This window comes from Ascidiella aspersa, chromosome 3 (assembly GCF_963924565.1).
Source record: "Ascidiella aspersa chromosome 3, kaAscAspe10.2, whole genome shotgun sequence".
Lineage (NCBI taxonomy): Eukaryota > Metazoa > Chordata > Ascidiacea > Phlebobranchia > Ascidiidae > Ascidiella > Ascidiella aspersa.
The window spans coordinates 18,413,655-18,435,970 of NC_139449.1; the positions used below are offsets into that span (position 1 = coordinate 18,413,655).

Below are 22,316 nucleotides of genomic sequence, written 5' to 3' on the forward strand. Positions count from 1 at the left end.
ATCTCGAGCGCTTTGATGTCACCAATAGGGTTTTTGTTCGTTAAGTGTTTTTTATACCGGCGCTGTCAAGCCCTGCCAACTTTCTCACGTAGCCTACTTTCCACGCTGTATAACGAATTAAACCAATCCCCGATTCGGCATCATGAATTTACTCTTCACTTAATTCGCAGGAAGTCATTTTCGTTTGTTGATGGTTTTTTGATAACCGCTTGTGTTGGGTTTGTAATAATTTTGCTTACGATCCGTCCCAATTTGAAGTATTAACTTGCAGCTAATGTCAAAGCTATTGGTAACACTCGATCGCGATTGCGTGCGGGCAGTACTTCATAGCATTCAAATTTGTATACACACTTTTATTATGACGTTATACACTTTTTATACAAAAAATTCACCTCGAAAACGTTGCGCCGTGCAATACTAAATCGCCGCGTAAGATTCCCCAATGTTAAAATATTAATTTTGCTTTTCAACTTTTGTTTAACATTACATTAGAAGATTAAAGTGACGAAGCCTGAAGCGAATGTTTTCCCTGAAAAACGTATTGTACATAGTCTGAATTTGCCGTGCAGGTCTTAACCTTTCACGCTTTTACGATATTTGTCCTAATGTATCTAGTTTTCACCGATGTCGAATGTGATTAAAGTAACATATAATTCGTCACTGTACTTAGTCCTATATAGTCTCGCCTAGATGTAGGGTGTTTCACTGTTAGTTTTACATGGAAGCTCAATTTTACTGATCGTAATAAAAAATATTTTGTTTTAGGTCTGCTTTATCTGGCTTTGCGGAAAAAAGTATTGTTACAAACGGCGGCTCGTATGTAACAGTTAAAGCAGTTTGTAGTTTGCTTTATAGATAGTTCTAGTCCTGACTGCACGGTTACGCAAAAAAATTGTCCACAGTTTACATGGTAACCAAAGAGGAAAAAAATATACATTTCAACCATTTCAAGCGAAGGAAGTTTAATTTTTTTCCATTATGCTATTAAGGCCCACTGTCTTTGCTATACAAGTAAAAGTACAAATATATACGTGTTGTGATAGATATTTAGCTGTAAAACAACGAAAACGCGATTGATACTTGCAAAAGTGTAAACGTCAACGTTTATATTGCACAAATGCGCAATAATCTCAAAGCAATGATATATTTCTTAATGCTCATCGAGCAAACAAAGCAGTTAGAATTTTCTTTTGAATAAAAGAATCTTCCCGAATCCGAATAGTAAAAAAACAAACGTTTTTTGTTAAATATCAAATTGATAAATGACAACTAAGTACAAAACTTAGAAACCCTAAATCAGCTTTTTAGCTTGTTTTGGTGTTTGCAACAAATATATTTTGCTCATACGAGCATCATCAGTGTAAAAAATAACTCTATTTCAACAACATACTGATAATGCTTGAAGGAGCGAGATATACTTTTTGTAAAAATCAAAATAATCTAAGTTTAGGTTTTCTAAATTTCGGACTAAGTTTGTCTTTGGGCAAACAAAAAAGTTGTACGTTGCGAAAAAATGTGATAATAAATTTGGGTTTTAAAAGAATAACAATAAATTGTTATTTTGCAACTTATTGTCGAATACTGCAAGATGTGGTTTACTATACAGTGGTCCGACAAAAATATAGTTAACGCTTTGTGTTAAATAAAAAGGAATGTAAATACTTTTAAAGTACAAGTAGCGCGCGAACTGCATTTAAATGACGAGACTTAACATTAAAGACAATAAACTTACTACTTTACTCCTTAACGACAGCCAAACGCAGTTAAAACTCACTATGGTAATAACAAAATCGCAGATAACTAACTTTAGGTTCAATTAAAAAATCATTATATTATAACAGGGATCTACTAATCCTGATATCTTCGTTTAGTATTTTTGTTTTATTTAAATATTGGCAATATTCCTGTGCGGGTCAACACTCCGATTCCAAACTGATAAAAAAATATGTAAAGTATCGATTTAAATAAAAACATTTCTAACATATTGTAAATGCAATTCGGTATATACAATAGGAATCGTAATCATTATTGTTTTCAAAACGGAATTTAACCTACAAGTGTATATGATTAAAAGTGATAAAAAAAAACACTTCCAACACAATTTTTTAACTAGATTCAGTATTTCTCATAATTTTTTGTTTTGTTACGAGGAGTTGGCCGAAGCAAAAGACTGCTATCGAACCATTTACGAAGAAAAACATTAGTGAATGGCTTCATCGAAAAGCTTCATAATCTTTCATAGTAATAGGCAACGTCTCCGTTTGGTAAACTCTAGTTTAACATGCAAATGTGATGAATTATATATTTTATAATGTTTTAATGTTATAAAAACAGGAGTTTATGCACTGCGTTTTTAGTTGTACACTATGAGTAAAGCGACATACAAAGACTTTACAACATTCCTTTGTTCGACATATTTTCTGCCCTAAGTGTGATTGGGTGTTTTAGGATGAAGGTTTAACATTGATTGATTCGAAGTATTAAATCTACAGAAGATATACAGCATTTTTAAGTTTTCACATTGGCTATCGTTTACATACAAACTAAATGGGATTTTACTTTTTAGGCTTATGACTTCTTTCCCAGCCTAACTTTTTTGCAGTAAAATTCAAGCACACTATATGTCAAACGCACTATCAATTCATCGCCTTTGTTTCCCGAGGAAACCTTTAAAGTAATAACGTGTGGAGGAAATCCCTCAATTGAACATGATAGAGTCTGGATCCTGCTGATTGAGTTGAGCAATGTGACGCAGGACGTCCTTTTTAGTGATGATTCCCAGAAGGCGGCTGTTCGATATTAAATAGGTTATAGTTCAAGCATGGAATGTTAACGAGGTACTGCGAATAAATCTAGGAATGTTACATACAATTTGTGCATAAATATCGTAACTAACTGCTCTAAAGAGGGGAATAATAATAATAAAATATACTAAAATAATGAGCAAATCTTCCAACAAAGGTTTACAATGAAATCGCCATATTTAACTTTTAGGCAACTTATTATTTAAATGTAGGACATAACAACAACGATAATACAGCACAACAACAACTTTACCATCCAGATTTTCCTCGAGGACTGAATGCAGCAAAAATAGACAATTTTAAATAATTTGTGAAAAAAGTTAGATGATGGTTAAAACAGTTGTACTTAAACAGAAAATCGAACACAGTCCTGTACAAAATAGGTTAAAAATTTGGAATAAACACGAAATTAGAACTTGAAACCCAGCCTTTAAAACTTGCTGTTTCCTATATGCTCGAGTTTTTAACAAAAAAAATAGTAAAGTAAAATTAATTATCAGGCAGCTGTACGACTTGTACGTTCCATATAACTCGCATCGACCCAAATAGTGGCAGAGCGAACTTACCCGTTGTGAGTGACGAGCGCTTGTCTAATGCCGAGCTTGGTAAAGATCTCGACGACGATTTCCATGGGCGTGTGGTCGGTGACGGTGATGGGACTGAGGTCGACAATGTTAAATAGGCGCACTGGGGCCGGCTCCTGGGAAGAGGACAACGAGGGCGGGGCGTGCAACGTAAAGTACACCTTGGAGTTGCTCAACACGTTCTCGTTGTGGTTGCGCGCGTTTTCTGTTCAAAGATTGCACATGTGTTGGTTAATGAAGCGTTTCACGCCAGTTTATCGCATCATAACATAAAAATATCGCCTTGCAACACTTTTCGACCGTTCAGCGGGTTTAAATAGCCTGTCAAGTGAAAGGGCAAAGTGGCTGTATCTCAAAAAATCGATAGAGTAATGCTCTGCGGCTTACACATGTATGTCATCGCCTTTCGTAGTTGTTTAGCTAGATGGATGCCTGGACTGTTGTTTAAAATGAATTGCCAACTAACTACACATAACTAAACAGGATTAATCTCCATGTTCAGCGTTAATACAAATCCATGCAAGATTAAAAGTTGCTCAAATTATATTATAAATGCCGTTATTTTAAACAATAGTCGACTCCTTTATGGGCCATATACGTCACTTACCTTTTAATCGAAGTTTTGTCAATTTAAAACTCGTCAATCCAATTTTTTATTTATTTTTTTATGCGACAATTTTGCGCACGAGTTTATTTGAGAAAATCAAGTGTTTCTAAGTTTGTGACATCATTATAATGACTCTAACTTTAAACATATATCCTGACACTGCTTTCATAGTGGTTTTGTAAGATTTGGTTAAAACGTTTAAAATGATACCCACTTCTGTATGGGTTATGATAATCATTCTATGTCTAACTACAATCTCGAACTTTATCGTAAGATTTGGTTAAAACGTTTAAAATTATACCCCACTTCTGTATGGAATTTTAAATTCGCCTGCACGCAGCACATGGCCACTAACGTGGACTACATGCATTCACAGCGGATATGCCGGGCTGCGAGCATATGGACCAGCTTAAACTTTACGGCCAGTTGCACAACAGGTCATTGGAAGTATAAACAGCATTCGCAAACCGCATTGTACAACCAGCAGTTTGCCATTAATACCGAGTTTCGTGGTACGCAATTGTGCGGATGAAAAAAATTCGGTTAAGCTCGCGTTTTTAACACACAAACCCTTTTATTTATATTTCACAAATAGGGAAAACTGAAGGTTGTAAACTTACAGTGCTTGTTTTCTTGGGGATAAAAATTTACGAAATAAAAATTGCGAACGGTTCTTTTAAAGGTTGAAAAGCACTGCTGTACATAAAAGGTGGACTCAGACAGTGACATCTTTACCATCTGCCAGGTTTACCACCAAAACAGTACGACCAAGGGCAAACCTGGAGACGGTAAAAACATACCTAACGCAAGAATAAGATCCCTTCTGTAGAGGTAGCCTACAAGGCGTTGCGATTCATTAGACGTAATAACCGGAAAGCCGTTGTAGTTTGTGGTCTTCACCAGCACTTCGAGATCTTCCACAGTCATTCCGTCTTTCGTCACTACCTTCAGCGGGGTTTCACCGCGTCGTGGCCGCATCACGTCCGTCGCTGAACGGGAAAATATTCTGGTTGGTTTTCATGCGACCATTTCAGCGTTTTACAACCCGGTCAAACTGTATAGCTTGGGTCACAGCTTCCTTAAAATTTCAGCCTGCAACTCCTTTAATTTAGTTTACTTTTTAAAACTCAATAGGTTTTACAGTAATAAACAAATTATTTTCGTTATCTGGTTCGGCATGCATTTCAATGTGCCGTGCAACTTAGTCATTGATTGTGTACTTAAAATTACTAATTCCTATAGATATAGATGTAAACTATAAAACTTTGTATAAAATCAATGTTGGCCAACCCGCGACCAATTAACTTGAATTTTAATTTTATTATATATTATGAAAGCGACTTAAAAAAAGGTTAGTATTTCGATTCCATAAAAGACACACATACACAAATGTGTTTAATTACAACTGTGATTTAGCCCCTCGGAAGCTTCTTTTTGACCAACAATTACGGCCAACGTATCATTATACTACACCGAAAAGCCAAAGCAGAATCGCCGAATCTGTCGATCAATGATGCAAGCAGGGAAGGCCAGAAAAAGGCCAGCTGTTTTTCTGGCCTGGCCTGCTCGCATTAATTATTGATCGACAGATTCGGCGAGTCTTCTATGGCTTTTCGGTGTACTCTTTCGATTCAAATGTGAAAACGCAGCTAATAAATAATAATCGCCGAATACAAGTGCAGTAACTGAGCAATGCGTACCCAGAGTGGTGTGTGTGAACTCTTCCTTGTTGTCGAGATAGGGGTATCCGTTGAGTCGGATGTGCCCGTCGTAGATTCCCTCCTTGCCGAGTGCGTCGCCCACCCACTTGCTGAACATGGCGGCAGTCATGAGAGGAACGATGTACTGAAGACCGCCGGTCAATTCGAACATGATCACCACCAGGGAAACCGTCATGCGCGTCACGCCACCTTCAAAGCAGCAGTATTGCGATCAAATGCTTTGTAAAACAGTTCTGAGGGACAGTAAATATATGGAATTCCTAAATACTTGGGATGTGCTTGTTTTTTGATCATTATCTATGCTCTTAAAAGCTGGGCACTAGAATGGACAACCATGTGGCTAAAAATAGGACAAGTATATAACACCTACAGGTAAAAGTCATATGCTATACGTCGGCAATCTAGTATTTGAGGCCTAAGAGGATTTCGACAACTAAGTTACTTTACTAGTTTGTTGGCATGAATAGACAATAATATACAGTATATGCAACACGTTCTGCCTGGGAGCGAATAGGTTTACTTGGAATAAAGGTGTCTTGGACGCTGCTGCATGTGTCAGGTTTAACATTCTTTAAATTTATGACGGTCAAATCGAATGTGAGAGCGCCTCATTTTTGCATACTGTGCTACCATACATAAACTTCCTAGCAAGTTGTGTGAAAAGAGCAATCAATCAATCAATCAATGAATCAAAAATAGGAGGAAGTAATCACTTGCGGGATAAATGACACAGCTGGATCAAACTCCAATCAAACTGACATCCGTCTTTTTATCGGACACAATTCCATTCAAGATAAACCACTTTATCAAATTATCTACAGGGCAATTTTAAATTTAAAAAAAAAAAAACAGTTTGCAAAAAAATACAAAAGTAAAAAACGAGTTGGTGAATTCGCAATTGACTATGGTATGTGCTTCATAGGATAAAAAAAACGAGGAAGTGCAGTATTTGCGATCAGAAAGAAAGAAATAATGAAAAAGTGGGTTAACAATGGAATTTTGATTAATGCAAAAAATACCAAACAATACAGGGAAATGAAACAACTATTTATCAAAAACAGTATATATAATTAATAAACTTCAACGTGAACAGCTAAACTTGATGTAAAAAGCACGAAAAAGTTGAACACAATTTTTTTTAATGATAGGGCTCCAAGTTAGTGACATAGCAAACCATCATGGGTTTTGACAAACTACCTTTAAACATTCAACTTTATATATCCACTAAATAAGTATTTATTTCTTACATACACAGCATTTGGGAAAAAAAGTTTATTCACCCAACGTTGCAGCGGCTCCGACCATGGCATACAATCCAGGCGTAACGCAACTGCTGGCACCATGACAACTGCTTTTCCACAATATGCACTCAGGATAGGTGTACACAAGCTGCTTAATGGCGATTCCAATAAGGCGACCCATGATAGCTCCCACCGCCATACTGGGGATGAAAAGGCCAGTGGGGACCTGTACAGTGCATATACACAATATGTAACTAACAAACTTTTTATTGTAACATGGTTTTCCTTTTTTATAAAATCATTGGAGTCGCCAGAAATAAATATTTTCGGTAGGCACACAAAATTTATTTAAAAATCCAAAATATACACGTTTTAATACTAACCCTATATTTTTTCACAATATTAAAAAAAACACAGTGAATTACTTGTATTTTACTATTAACTAAATAACTTTTGGGTGAGCAGGATTTGGATGTTACTAAATTTTCTAACCTCAAACTATAGAGTTTAGTAAAAGAATGATGCTGCTTTCTGGCACTTATTACGAATATTCTACACAACGATTGTATTTGTCAAAGAAAGTCTAACTTACCTTAAGACCGAAAGTGAACACTGTGATAATTGATTTAAATATTAGAGCAACACCTAGTTGCCATAACGCAGTGTGAAGGCCTTCCCCAATCGCACCATTAGGAAGGTCACGCTCGGCAGAATACATTGTAGCATTGACAATCTAAAATAAATTGGCATGATTAAATTTTATAGATTGATGAACACCTTTATAAACAGTAAAGGAAAAAAAAAACGATAAGTTGAATAACTGGCTAAAGGTAATCCTCACTTGTAAATAGACATATTATATATAAATTATTTTATTTTAAATAAAAATCCCCTTGTTTAACAAAACTGCTGTTTAGCAAAATTAGATGTATATATACTTTTTAGCCATGCTATTCGACAAATTAAAAGTAGTTAATTGACTATTTTCATACCGTTTCCCGATAATCACACAAATTGCTTTGTACCACATGGCCACACTCCTTAAATAATTTTGCGATCATGGTACTGGCATCAATTCTTGTGTAAGGATTAGGATAGGATGCTGCAGCCGTGATAAAGGTTACCAACATTACCTCAATGATGGGAAATTTTCCAAGCTGTAACAATAGTAGTATGGAGTACCTTTATTATCTACTGTGGGACCAAATCTGTAACCACAATGCTGATAATAATTCAGTAACAAGGTGGGTTAAAATAATTTTAATCAATATTTTGTGCTTGACAATAAATATTACATCAGGATTTGAATTTGAAGTAGTGTCTCATATATATATTTATCAAGGTCCATATTAACAAATAACAAAAAAAAAACAAAAAAAAACATGCAATCTATAACCAATTAACAATACATAGCTTTTTAACAGGACATTTTTTTTAACTGTTTACCAAATATACTATGTTTGATGGTTATTTTGCAATACAACCATTGTTACAAAATGTAGGAATAACTTGTCACATCTTTCATAGCAAACACAATAAAACACAAATATAGAAAAAAGGTTTAAAGTTTAGGTACAGTATTGGTTTAATGTTTTTAAATAAAGCCTACCTTAGATGTTTTTCTAAATCTACACCATGCTAAATTAGCATGAATAAAGGCAGCTCCATACAATCCACCAAGAATCCCAAGCAAAGAAAAGGGAATAAGCTCAAACAAAAACCAGGGTCTATTGTATGTCACATAAAACATGACAAGATGTGAGGTGCCAAACGGGTTAATAGAGCGTAGAATAAATGCAGCAGTAAGGGCACAAAAGAAGGATCGCCATAATGTTTTCATCGGAAAATAATAGCTGACCTAATAAAATTCACAATGTTAACACCCTTATATCATACTGTATGAAAACATGCTTTTTAAGCTTTCTGTCAAACTTATTTACAATTAAAATTAATATATCAGTTAACCTATCAGTTTTACCAAAAAAATTACACATCTTACCTCTTCTAAACTAAACAAAACTCCGCCAACTGGTGCTCCAAATGCAACTGATACACCAGCTGCTGCTGCAGCTGACAAGACTTCTCGCTTTTTTGCTTCATTTTTTGCATACTTTGGAAACAGTCTACCAAAAACGTTTCCACAGCATGCTGCGATGTGCACCAAAGGCCCTTCCTTTCCCAAACTCAGGTTGGATGCCACTGCCAATGGTGCAGTAATTGATTTAATAAGTAAGGTCCATTTTCCAAGATAACCCCGGATGATAAAACCACTGAGAATAGTCTTTACCTAGGTATAAAAAGTTTACAGAAACACAACACTAAAATGTATTTTAATATAGTTTTAAAGGTGCAGCAAACTGTGCACTTTCCACATATTTTTAAAGATAAACAAGTATCATTTCTATCTTTTAACAAATAATGAAATACCTCAGGTATTCCAGAACCGCAAGCATATGGTGCAAATACTTTCACCAACAATGCTGCTAAAGTTGAGAACATTAGAGCCATAAGGATATATACAAAGTAGTTGAGAACATATATGGAAGCACTGTTCTGTAAAACAGAAGGTTACAAATTAAATGTAATTTTAGATAAGCTTTGTATATTGTAACAGTTTCAAACAGTAACAGTTAGGTTCCACCATTGCTCCCCTAAGAAATATTTTCCAAAAAAATGCTTGTAATGTTTTAGTTGTTTGCGCTATAACACTACAAACCAAAGCCAAACTTCACCATGAGTGCAATGAAGTTTGCTCTTGACGCTTTGACAGAGAGAACTGATACACACTTTTTCGTGGTTGGAATAGGCTGAATTATTTTAATCAGTTTATTTCATTTTCTTGGCATTTTAGAAAAAGTTCTGGCTAGGCAAGATTTCCCAAAACTAGTTTTAAAAAGTGTGTATCTAACAAACAAACAAACACTGTAGGAATTCAAAGTTAACTTACCGAGTCAGACATATTAAATAAGTCAGCCCACGTTTTCCATTGAGAGCAGTTATCCATCAAACTGCTCTTTGACTCTGACATCCAACAGCAAGACTCCTTGTTTAAATAAAAAGCAAACATGCAAACTCCAAGCTTAATGTCTGTGAGCCATTTTGTCACAATATCAATAACACCTGCACATGTGCCTGTCAATCAAAATAATAACATGAGAAAATCCCACACAAGAAAATAGGGCACTAACACGAATCTTTAAACAATAATATAATATTAATTATATCCCATAAGTGAAGCGATTATTTTTTACCTAAAAATGAGAAATTTTGACCTAATAATGTTTTTTTTGGACAAAATGTTTACTTGGTAGTAATACATTAAACAACATATTGCCGTTTGAAGTACAGTAATAGTGGCTTGGCATTGTCAAACCCATGTTTTTGATGTTTTACTGACTACCAGTCGAACACAAGTCAAGTTATTTTTCCAGGTTTAGGTGATTTTTGCTACTATAAAAATACAAACATTTAATTCCAAAGAAAAAACAGCTGCTGATTATTTCAGGAAATATTGTGTAAATAGTTTAAAATCAAGGTAAAAAATATTTGCAGAAAATTATCAGACCTAGAGTATTATCAAATTAGGAAATAGGGTAATTGTAAAACACGAGCGAAAAAAAAGACAGAGCAAATACTGTTCAATACATTTGCCAGGGATACACAACTATATAGAGCAAAAAAAGTTTGAGCTGAACCTAATGCGATAAACTCGGCATGTGTGGTTAATTCTACCAGCTTATGTATACCGTATACTCTAATAGAGGTATATATAATACAGTTAAAATGTTGTTAAATGTAATTCAAAAGTAAATTTGTTTGATATAATTTTAACTGAACGACAATTTTAAAAAGCTGACTAGATTTTATTTTGTAAACTTATGTGCATTTTTAATTTAAATTTATGTGCATTTTTAAATGATTTTGACCTAAAATAATAAAGCCAAATAAAAAATAAGTAAAATAAAAAATATTAAAACAATTTAATAAAGAGCAATACATAAAACACGAATATAGAGGACAATATAGAGGTTTCCATAGCAATTTCAATATAAACATAAAAACCAGACCATACAATAAAATTAACATATTTTTTTAATCAAAATGGTCCAGCAGAAATAAATTTGCATCACTTCTATAAACTGAATTATGCATGAATTTTTGCATGCATTTTGCCAGAACATTTAGTAAAAAAGGAAAACTGTCAATTTTATTAAATATTATGTTACTGTTAAGTACACAATGACGTGGAACTTACCAGCAGCTAATCCAACCAAAAGTACAACAAGCCAACCAGACCAGGCATCATGCAAACTCTTAATGGTTTTAAAAAATGACTCCTTCTTTCCGTAGGTGATTTGGCGATGCCGTAAGCGGTTTCTTGACATTTCTCTCAACCAGTCAATAGTGTGGAAATCGTCGTACGTCCCAATGTTTTCATCTTCCATGTTAAGATTGGTGTTATCAAGTGCCTCCAGCAAATGACTTGTGACAGCAGTGGTTGTCCTGCCCTTCTGATCAGTTGAAGTAGCTGCAAAATACATTGATTTTACTTCTAAATAGTATTGATTAACTGGACTGCTTTTCCCTTAAGATTGAATTACCCTATTCATGAATTAAAGCAATGCAGGTTGAACCTTAAAGATTAACATCAAAAAGTTATACCTTTTATTTTACACCTTGCCTTACTTTTTTCTGCATTATCATAAATTATTAATATGGCAGTTCCAGGCAATTTCTTGCTTTTACTACATTAATTGAAAAATAACACCTTGAAATAAATTGTTTCCAAGCAACGGATCATCTTCGGAATCATCCATATAGTTTGGGTTTCTTGTAAAACTTGTCATATCAATAAGTTCATCATCTGTATCATCTATTGCATTGCTTTTACCACGAAGCCTGCCTTTAATACAAACATTGCTTCATAAAAACATTTTATCTAAGAAACATCCAAACTATGATAATTTAATTAAAACAATTGTTTTATAAAACTTCACTATTACAAATTATATTGTTACCAATTAAATGTAAAAGTGTGGATTTGCCACAACAAAGATACCATAATAAAGCATCTAACATATACAAATAAATAATTTTGTATTAAAAAACATTATTTTAATTCAAGCAAGCTAGGAACATAATTTTATAATGTATAGAACAAAACAGTTAAAGGTAATGATAACTAAAAATATATCTATATTCTATTAAATAGATTCAATAACTTTATTTAGAAAAAACTAATTTAATTTGGTTTGAAACTTTGGAGAACTTGAACCCTTGTTAAAACTCGCCTTCTTTAGCAGAGGAGCATCTATCTATTGCTTGTATTAAAAGCTTGTATTAAAATCTAGAATTTGTGATTACTTAAAAGAGGACAATATCAAGTCTATTACTATCAATACAAATACATAATATTTTCTTCATTTTATATGGCTTCTAAATCATATAAGCTGAACAAATATACCAAAAAAATCATCTTTAGTGAATCTTTTGGACTAAACATTTAAAGTACGAAAATAAACACTCAATTCCAAAGAAGTTTAAAATCTGCAAAAGCCTTATGATAAGTAATCTGTATTTAAGACCTCTATTTTCAATTCACTATACTAAAGTGCAAGCTTTGCCTCAGGCTATACCACAGAGTGCGCCAATCATGTATCCAGCATTTGCTTTCTTCCTTTCCTGTTTCTCCCGAATGAAAAAATGATACTCATCAAGTTTATAAGTCTGTTATATACCATTTTGCTAAGAATGACATGGAATTGCAAGCATACTTTTGATCATATAATGGTAGGGTGATAATCTGCTTTATAAAACAAAATGGATATTCCAAATCATCACCTACCGACTCCGTTTGATTCGTTTCGCCAAGCAGAAGAAGCCATCTGTTTTTAGCTAGTTTTTGGAAGAATTTGATACAATAACTTCTCAAATCGACCTCTCACACAAATTACATGGCTGTCAGCATACTGGTCTTCGCAATTAACACGTTAACAGTTCAAATTACGTTTATAAACACGTTTATGTATCTCGCAAAGTTCTAGTGAATCAATTTTTGTTCAAGTTATTGATACAGTACTTGCGTGACGTAGTATATTAATTGGGAATTCCCTGTATTGATCACAGTCTTGTTCGTAAAGTGTTGTATTTGCTCCCTTAAAGTTATTTCTCACTTTCATAAGTTTATAGCAAATATTTAAACAAGTTAACACGACCCTACACTGGCTAGTTGCAGTCTATAAATTTAAATTGATTTTTTCGGTCGAATTTTAAGTTTTTTTTTATTTCGAACATTTCCCTAATTGTAAAAAAAACGAATTGAATGAAGAATGCGAAGCATGATCAGTTGGATCGCTCTACTATCAATATGGTCACTAAAACACTTTCTGAGTTAATGTGGAACCAATCCCTTATTTTTGAGTCAACCTATATAGTTGTATTTGTTTTGTAGGCCTAGTGTATTCCAAATGATATCCAAGAGACATGCATGTAAATTGTAAGTGGATCACCATACAGATAATCAAATAGTTTTTCACGTAGAATCGATACCAAACGGAACGCCTATTCGATCGATGCCGAAATTAAACTTTAATATCGGACGTTTTCGTTGGCTTAGCATAGTTGAGTACGTAACTTGCGCCCAAATGCACCAGCGGAACGCAAAATGTTTATTTTTGGTGTTAAGAATTATTTTTAGTGTTAATTAAGAAGTCTAGTTCTTTTAGTTCATTAGCCTACTATATTTGAGATAAATTGACATTTCCGGGTAGAATCGCAAATAATGGTTTGGAATCAGATCGACACCACCCTTATTGGACGTTGTGCACAAGTTTTATCGCACGTTCTTTGTAATCTAATGTCTTTAGTAAAAAATGTGACCATGTGTCTCATTCATAAAGCATAGCCTAAGGCCCTAGTTTGTATAGCCTATAGGCCTAAAGCCTATATGCATTTTTAGGGTAACTTTTTGGAAACTCGGTTGCAAATGTGAAACTTTTCGTTTGTAGATAAGTTAAAATGATACTTGTAACAGGCAGGGGCGCCCGCAGAAAATTTTCCAGGGGGGGGGGGCAATCAGGGGCGTAACCAGAAAATCAAAAAAAGGTCCTGAAATTTCAACTTAGGGAATTCCCCCTTTTCCGCCTGATGTTAATGAATAATGACGTCATTAAAACAGTGACAGTATGACGTCATAGAATGGTGATTGCAAGAAGAGATAGAAAAAAACCAGAAACAGCCAAATACGTCCAGCAATAGCGACCACGTGCGTCGTCGACAATCCTGTCAGGCGCCAGCTGCGAAACCACAGTGTGCAATCGTTAACTTTAGGCAAAAAAAAAAAAAAACAAGACCTTAAAATATGTGTGTTTAATTGTGATAGAATCATACATAATTCGACTATCAGCAGCGCAGTTTTCAAGTTCCATGAACGGAACTAGCGCTCAATTCTAAATTACAAGCAAGCCTCACCACGTGCAATACTAAACGAAGATCGTTTTTACCGGGTGTTATTATGCCACGATTGGCGCAACATCTGCGCCGAGCTGTGTAACAGGTCAGCTAAATTACAAGCTATGGTTGAGGGGAAATAAGTCGTGTCCATTGCACACTTAGCACGTGGTCTTAGTAGAGTATGCTTAAAGAGCATAATTTTGCGTTAACTATCATTACTTAAAAATTTATACTTAAAAACGTGCACGACAGTCCATTATACCTTCTTTTAAGAATCTGCTTCATTTAAATAAATGTCGATGCTACACCAACATCGGATATTAGCGCAGAGACCGAACAGCGAGGAACATACTGCGTATAACTTGACGTTTTTTAGCGAGAAAAAAAGAAATAAGGTTTGACTTAGCGTTGTCAATTGTCGAATACACACTTGCTAATCAGTCAACCTAAACCAGCGCTTCTCAACCAGTGGGGGCCATAAGAACATTTGAGGTGGGCCACAGACCAATTTAAAAAGCTAGATTTAGTTTCATTTGTGTCATTGTATTTAATATTAAAGGAATAATGGTTTGGCAGAAATTAAAAAGGAATGTAAACTTATTGTTCAGCCGCAAGTATCTCACTAATGCACGGTTGATTAAATAATCTGTTTTGAAATATGTTCTGCTGTGTTTTGTTCTAACCAGGGGTGGCACGCGACCTAATAAAAAATGGCACGCAAGCCCTTCCAAAATAGGCTACTTAATTTGTTATTTACCCAATTGTCAAAAACTTTATTTTGTACAGTAAATTGCTAATTTTTTATACAGCAAAAATCATTCTAATACTATAACAATATATTGTAGTGGAGGCTAGCATTTACATAACTATAAAGTTTGGTGTGAGGAAACAAGAAGCAAAATTCAGCTCACCGACGGACAGTTTGCTGTAGTAATGCGCACGCTATACGTCTTTATTGTTTTTAAAAATGGGCTTTTATTATTAGAAAGAATTAGTTGCTAAATTTGGCACGGGAAGAAGTTATAGGAAAAAAATTGGCACGCCGGCATGATTGAGTTGGACACCTCTGTTCTAAACCTATTTTAAAGGTTTTTTTTCATAAAAATTCTATTGGGCCACAGAATTTTTTTGCAACGTACATGGGCCACGAAAGAAGAAAGGTTGAGAACCACTGACCTAAACAAACAACGAAAGAGAAAAACTATCCAGCGTTTACGGTCGACCAAACTTAAAACGAAAAACGGCGTTTTGCGCTTGATTTTGGCTTCGCATTAGATTAAGACGCGTGACCCAATTACTTAAAAAGCACACCGCTTCGAACAGTTTGCTAAACCATGACAAAAACGAACCAAAAACGATAATATCACTTACAAAAAGGGGGGTAAGAACTCCCGCCCCCTACTGGATACGCCACCAGGGGCAATGGATAGTGTATATTATTTTTAACCTTCGTAAGTAATACATATTACACATACAAATAATACTAATAATCACATTTTGAAATTCCAGGGGGGGGGGCAAGTGCCTCTGACTACCATACAGTCCCAGGTCCATGAAAACCTTAATCCGACCCTGACTAGTAGTACCCGAAGGCTTTGTAGGTGGGGCGCCAGTAGCCTTCAGTTCTCATGAGGAGTTTAGGTAAAAGTTAACACAAGTACCGGTAATATTATTGCGACCCTAAGTTGTATTCTTTCTTCTTTACCATGATCAAATTGACATCTAATCTACCTAATAGATTGACAATGTATAGAGAATTTCATGTAAACAATTAAATGTTTATTGGTTCACTGCAACACAGTTAGTCTTACAAATAAGTAATCTAAATAAAACATCGTATGCCGCAATTAATTGTTTTCTTGTACTTGGATCCTCTTTGACCAATAAGTATTTAAGTACCATTTCATTTTATACGTTTTCGTTTTCAAAAACTACAGAATGTCACATTTTCTTATTGCTAGAGGTGAACTAAATCGAAATCGTTAGTCGAATCGTTTCGCCAGACTTTCGAGCGAGTAACGTTTTAACGTGATATTATAAACACAGATTAAACGGCAACGTTAAGGTCATAAAAAAATCGAAAACAGCAAACAGACGCCACTGAGAAACGACGGGAGCAAAACAGAGATGAGAGCCAGAGGACACCATTAATTGTCGAACTGCTTCAATTCAATAAAAAAGTCGGCAAAGGCGTCGATGTTGTTAAGAGCACCGTACAGTGTCCTTACTTCTACCACCACCCATGGTGAGTCGATTCGTTGCTGACAAACAAGCACTCCGCCTAGGTCTGTCTGTCGGTAGCACACCAATAAACGGTTTACGTTTCGGCTAGTTATATTAAGCTGATAGCGTTTCTAGTAAAGCAGAATATGTTACTGCAGCAAAAAATCAAATTTTTTAATTTTAAACTTACATCCGCGAAGGCGCTTTTACTTACATTTTACATAGGTACTTAAATTACGTTGTCTTGTTTTAGCCTATGCATTATACAAGTAACGCAAAAATATTAAAACATTCTGCTGTAAGTATTTACTACTGCGAAATGCGTAAATGTATTCGGCTTTAGGGTACAATTTTCGGTTAATTGAAAGCATCAAGGTTGTTATAACGATCATTTGGGCTTTCAATAAAGCAGAGTAAAAAACAGACGTTTAGACATTAAAAAATGATAGACGGTAATTTAAAATTGGTGGACTTTAATATTTTTAAGAACCTTGTACTTTGCCGATGGTAGTTTAATTGACTCACGGTTGACATTGAAGTGTGATCAGACTTTCTACAAACTACTTCAGTCCGAGCGGTGTCTTCGCATATTTCTATGGTTGTCGGTATTGCAGCAGCGCCTCGTGGGGACCATCTAAAAAACTTAAAAAAAAATGTAGGTTAACAAAACACTTTTTCTGTATAACAACTGTTTTCGACATATATTTTAGCGTTCATTTATCGAAAAAAAAAATCTTTTAAGAAAAAGCGTAAAATAGAATCAAAATGGTATAAAAAAGGATTATACGTTAAAATCTAGGAAATTTATCTTGCTTATGTAAACTTTGGTTTTTGCAGTTATGTAGGCCTATAACAAACCTTCTTCTAAATAGTAACTCCATCCCACCGTATAGTACTTTTCATTTAAGTAGCGATCAAACGGCCTTGGGAGACATGTTGGAACAACGTGATTTTTCACTGGACCTTTCAACTGTCGAATAAACATTGAAAAATTGTGGCTTCGCTTTGAAGTTCCAATCAAATTTAATATTTAGAATTAAACTCCAATTATCTTAGAGGACAAAGAAACATAAAATATTTAAACTTGAAGTAACAATTTTGGAAATTCAGTAGTTGAACCAACTTGATTGATATTCATTCAGATTTAACATGTTTATTGCGTGTTGCTGCAATTGACATTTTTGTGAATTAAACACAGAAAAAATCTTTAGAACAGAATGGTGGACGTTACCAATAATACCGTAATGTTTCCTTTGATTGACTCGTACTTTTTGATGACCGTTAGTTGATATGAAATATTCGTCTGGCCCATGAGATCATATTCTTTTAACACGGCTAGGTCCTTTCCAACTGTACAACATAATTTATGTATTAGAGCCATGTTAGTCCTATCTTTTAGAATATTTCTGGTTGGTCTCAGGTATTATTAAGTTTGGTTTAAATGCGTTGTAGGACAAGTTTGGTTAATTTATTTATGTTGGTCTCGGTGATTTTAGTATGGCCTAGCTTACTCGAACTGGCAGACAGAGGCTGTGAGCAATTTATCTTCAGCGATAAGCACTCCGGCACAGAAATGACTTCCGTCACAGAACTGTAAAGATACCATCCACGGCCAGCATGTTGGCGGGAGCAACCATTGCGTAGTTTTTTAATGTCTTTGTCCAAGAGACGGCTACACAGCACAGCGGCGAAGGACCGACGACTGGTGTTGGTTTTGTTGACAAAATTCTATTTGTAAGCGTCGGTTGCGTCAACTCGACAACGGTTGTCGTGGATTTTCTATTAGGATTTACAAAATTCTTTACAAAAACATCAAAAACAACGAAAGATATAACACACAAAACAGCTCTTCAAACGGGGAAAAAAGGTGGTAATACCTAATTTACCAAATTATTTTATGAGTAAATGTAGATCTTCACCAGTCTGCTTTATTTAAATAAAATCAGTCATCCACCGTTAGCTGCGCATATCGTATTGAAAACCCACTTTAGGAAATTCCTTCCCGCAGAACCGTCAACGGCGGTAAAGGCAATTTCGAATCCCGCATAAGTCACACTCTCATCACACTTGTGAATACAACATTTGGTTTCCAGTTGACTCGTACGACGTTCCCTCAGCGATGATACCACAAAGCTGAATTTAACAAAATATTTGCTACAATTTGTTTACTCAACAGGAAACGAATATTGTTTTATTAAAATTAACAAAATTCAGTGTTAAAATAACTCTAAATATGTACCAAGCAAATCATGCTTAGGTGTGTTCTCCAACCTTACAGCAATTGTTAAAGGGTTACATGAAAAATTGATCTATAAAATATTCCCCACAAGTATAACCGTAAAAATTAAAAACAGATCTTAGTTGCAATATAACAAAGTGAATTATAGTAATTGTGAATCGTAAATATATTTTTTTTAATACTTGGTAACTACGTAAAAAGGACAATCCTACTATAAAGTCTACAGTATCCTAAGCCTCACTCGTTCTAAATGCTCAAACTCGTTCTCGCCAGGACCATTAAACAATTCCACGTTGTCGTATTTGCATAGAAAGTCATCTTCGACATTGAAACTCCTCAACGTTAGTTTAACCTGAAAACATATTTCTAATTGTGATTTACCAATTAGCATGCATATATAGATATTTAAAATTAATCAAGTATTGAGTGTATAAATTACGAAGTTCCGAATTACTATATGCAATTTCCACTAAAATGTATAAACCTTTATGTTATACATTAGTGTCATACAACTTTGTGTAGCCTATGCCGCGTATAAAAAAAACGCTGGCTGTAGAATTAGGAATGCAATCTAACACAAAACACAAACTTTTCAAACATTTAGAACGAAACGGCCTTCCCATTATTACCAACAAGGCAACAACTAATCATCGATCCTTTGCCCCCCTTCCCCCACCATATATATATATATTTTTCCATATGTATATTTTACCCTCGTTGTCAGTCTTGTCACTATACGTGTAACGCCCATTTCTTTGAATGCAACTAAAAATTAAAACCTTTATGAAAGTTTAAACTTGAGTGTGCTGGGTTGTTTTTTTAATAGTGCATAATAATACGACCCTTGGGAAACATTTATGAATCATACGCATGTGTACAAGTTTGCTAAGGGTGAAATTAAACACATGGAAACTGGCCTATTGTGTTTAGAATTTTAAACGTTTGCCCAAACTGAATACATAATATTAGGAAATGTATAAATGTGGTCATGGCTATTTAACGAACATGAAAATGACTACGCTATGGTGTTACAAGTACATGCGGCAAAAAAACTTTAGTCATTTGACGTTAAAATGCTTCACTTGGTCTCAAGTTATTGATGAGTATTACTTGACTTTCGTTGGACAAAATGTGTCATAAAACACAAACTATTAGCCCAGTATTTAGTATAAACGGATTCCGAAAGTAATTACGCTATTTTTTAAAACCATTGAGTGCGTGTCGTATTCGCGCGTTGATCAATTTAAACACATGTAAATTAGAAAGTATTGTTATAAGTTTCTTACAACGCGTAAACTCCACGTAAGCGTTATGTGATTTTGCGTTAACTGTTGTACGTTTGAGCAAGGCTGTTTTGGGAGGTTATAGGTGATCGATGACGAGGGGAAATGATTAATCCTGGTCGTACTTTTATCACTCGCCTTTAAGTATACCACACCCTTGTCACCCACATTTAAGCTGACCGCTATATGACAAGCAACCTGTCTACAATTTTACAGTATTTTAACCATACAGGTATTTAAAGAGGCCAACTGTGCAGTAAATTTGATAAAAAATTATTTTTATTTACAAACAATAAAGCATTACTGGCAAACTGTTTCGCAAATTAACATATTATGGTTCATATTTTTACACTGTTTTAACAAGGGCTGCGGAGTCGGTTAAAAATAAGCGTCCGACTCCGGCTAAAAAAATAAACCCAAGTCCGAATCCCGACATCCTGACTCTACAGTTGTATTCCGCCAATTTAAACACGGGGATATTCAGCAACCACCTGTCCTATAGGGATGTCAAATAATTCATCCACTCGCAATACGTGGTTGGAAAAAGGCTACTCCATCTTTATAACTTACAGTTTGGTACTATGCATGCGAATTAAGAAAGACACACACAAACATATGTGTTTAATAACATCTGTGATCTATCCCCTCGGAAGTTGCTTTATGACCAACGATTACGGCTTCCGTATCAATAGTACACCGAAAAGCCATCGCAGACTCGCCGAATCTGTCGATCTATGATGCAAGCAGAGCAAGCCAGAAAAACAACTGGCCTGCAGTGAGGTTCGAACTCACGACCTCCGGTCAAGCCGGGACCGTCGCTCTACCAACTGAGCTATGCAGGCTCAGAGAGGAGCGAGTCGAGAAACAACCATGCGCCAATACTTGCACATTTTGTTAGTACAAGCAACTTCACACTTTCTCGATTCGCTCCTCTCTGAGCCTGCATAGCTCAGTTGGTAGAGCGACGGTCCCGGCTTGACCGGAGGTCGTGAGTTTGAACCTCACTGCAGGCCAGTTGTTTTTCTGGCTTGCTCTGCTTGCATCATAGATCGACAGATTCGGCGAGTCTGCGATGGCTTTTTGGTGCATGCATGCGAACGTCGGACTAGGGGATCAGGTAGTTTTACGTGATTTTTTCCAGTTCCGCGGCCCCAAGTTCGACTCCAACAAAACAAACCGACTCCGACGAGTCCGACTCCACAGCCCTGGTTTTAACTAAACCGTACATTTCGCAACATCGAATTTAGTTTGGGTACACTATGCACGGATCTGTAAAATTATTAAGCTGAATTTAATTTGTTTAAAAATTAAAGAATTCAATTTAATGTTTACGGTCACTCAAACAATTGCGGTAATTTTGTTAACAAGTACAGGCCTACTGTGACTATTTACAAACTGGGGAGTCACGCTCGCTTAACTCCTTTGTGAAAAGCAAGAGCGATATAACATATCATGTTAGTAGTCAAACAGATATACATAAAGCGAATTATTTCGGTTATATCTCTATTGATACAATGATTTCCGTCATCACCTAATAGGCTACTGGTGTACTACGACAATTGAACTGTTATCGCTGGTCATTACGACTTGCAAAAGCTAGATAACACTTCAAGACTTTAACCTTTCCTTTAAATAAGGTTGTTGTTAGTGGAAGAAACAGGCGATGGTGGACGATGTTGTGAGTTCCAACCTTACCACAGGTTACATTTTCTAACCTGACCTTGGTTACCCTAAAATTTTTGATCATTATAATCGACTGATTAGGTTAGCCCATCTGAAGGCTCCCGGTGTATCGGTTCATTTTCTTTTTATGTACCTTTTTTATTTTAGGCTCAAGCAATAACTTATGTGCAGCGCTTTGTTGACAAATTTACTACACCGTAATAAAAAATACAGTATAATCATATTATAGTAATTCGATTACCTTTTTTCCAAGGGTATGAAATCTCTCCCTCACCGTTTAAATCGTCCATTTCTCCGTCGCTAATCTCCCAAAATTCGATTTAAAATGCTTAGAGTAGGGTAGTCAATTATATTTGGGGATCGAATGTAAGACAGAAAATATAGTGGAGGGCTTGCCTAAAAGAGGATCTCGAACGACAAACAAAAGAAGTTGTAACTCTAAGTGAAAGAGAAGTATATAGGGCGGATCCGGAATTTTG

The 22,316-nt window shown here is 35.3% G+C and overlaps 1 protein-coding gene across 1 annotated transcript; it reads right to left on the reverse strand.

Annotated features, from left to right (window-relative positions):
• Positions 1–62: 62 nt before the first annotated feature.
• Positions 63–12,994, reverse strand: LOC146160538 (H(+)/Cl(-) exchange transporter 4-like). Its single transcript, XM_083384597.1, has 14 exons — positions 12,803–12,994; positions 11,726–11,860; positions 11,213–11,485; positions 9,905–10,089; positions 9,385–9,510; positions 8,957–9,244; positions 8,567–8,815; positions 7,950–8,114; positions 7,550–7,690; positions 6,997–7,183; positions 5,696–5,905; positions 4,796–4,984; positions 3,371–3,593; positions 63–2,789 (listed from the first exon to the last, which is right to left on the reverse strand). Exons 1-14 carry the CDS (start codon positions 12,840–12,842, stop codon positions 2,699–2,701), a joined length of 2,502 nt encoding a protein of 833 aa, XP_083240723.1. The 5' UTR covers positions 12,843–12,994; the 3' UTR covers positions 63–2,698.
• Between the last annotated feature and the right edge of the window lie 9,322 nt (positions 12,995–22,316).

Excerpts from the sequence above, each read along its gene's own strand:
- LOC146160538 (XM_083384597.1), bottom strand. The coding sequence starts at position 12,842 with ATGGCTTCTTCTGCTTGGCGAAACGAATCAAACGGAGTCG. Across the intron at positions 11,861-12,802 it reads AAACGAATCAAACGGAGTCG|GCAGGCTTCGTGGTAAAAGC; the intron begins GTAGGTGATGAT and ends TTTGTATTAAAG. Across the intron at positions 5,906-6,996 it reads CGGAGCCGCTGCAACGTTGG|GTGGCGTGACGCGCATGACG; the intron begins GTGAATAAACTT and ends GCTGCTTTGAAG.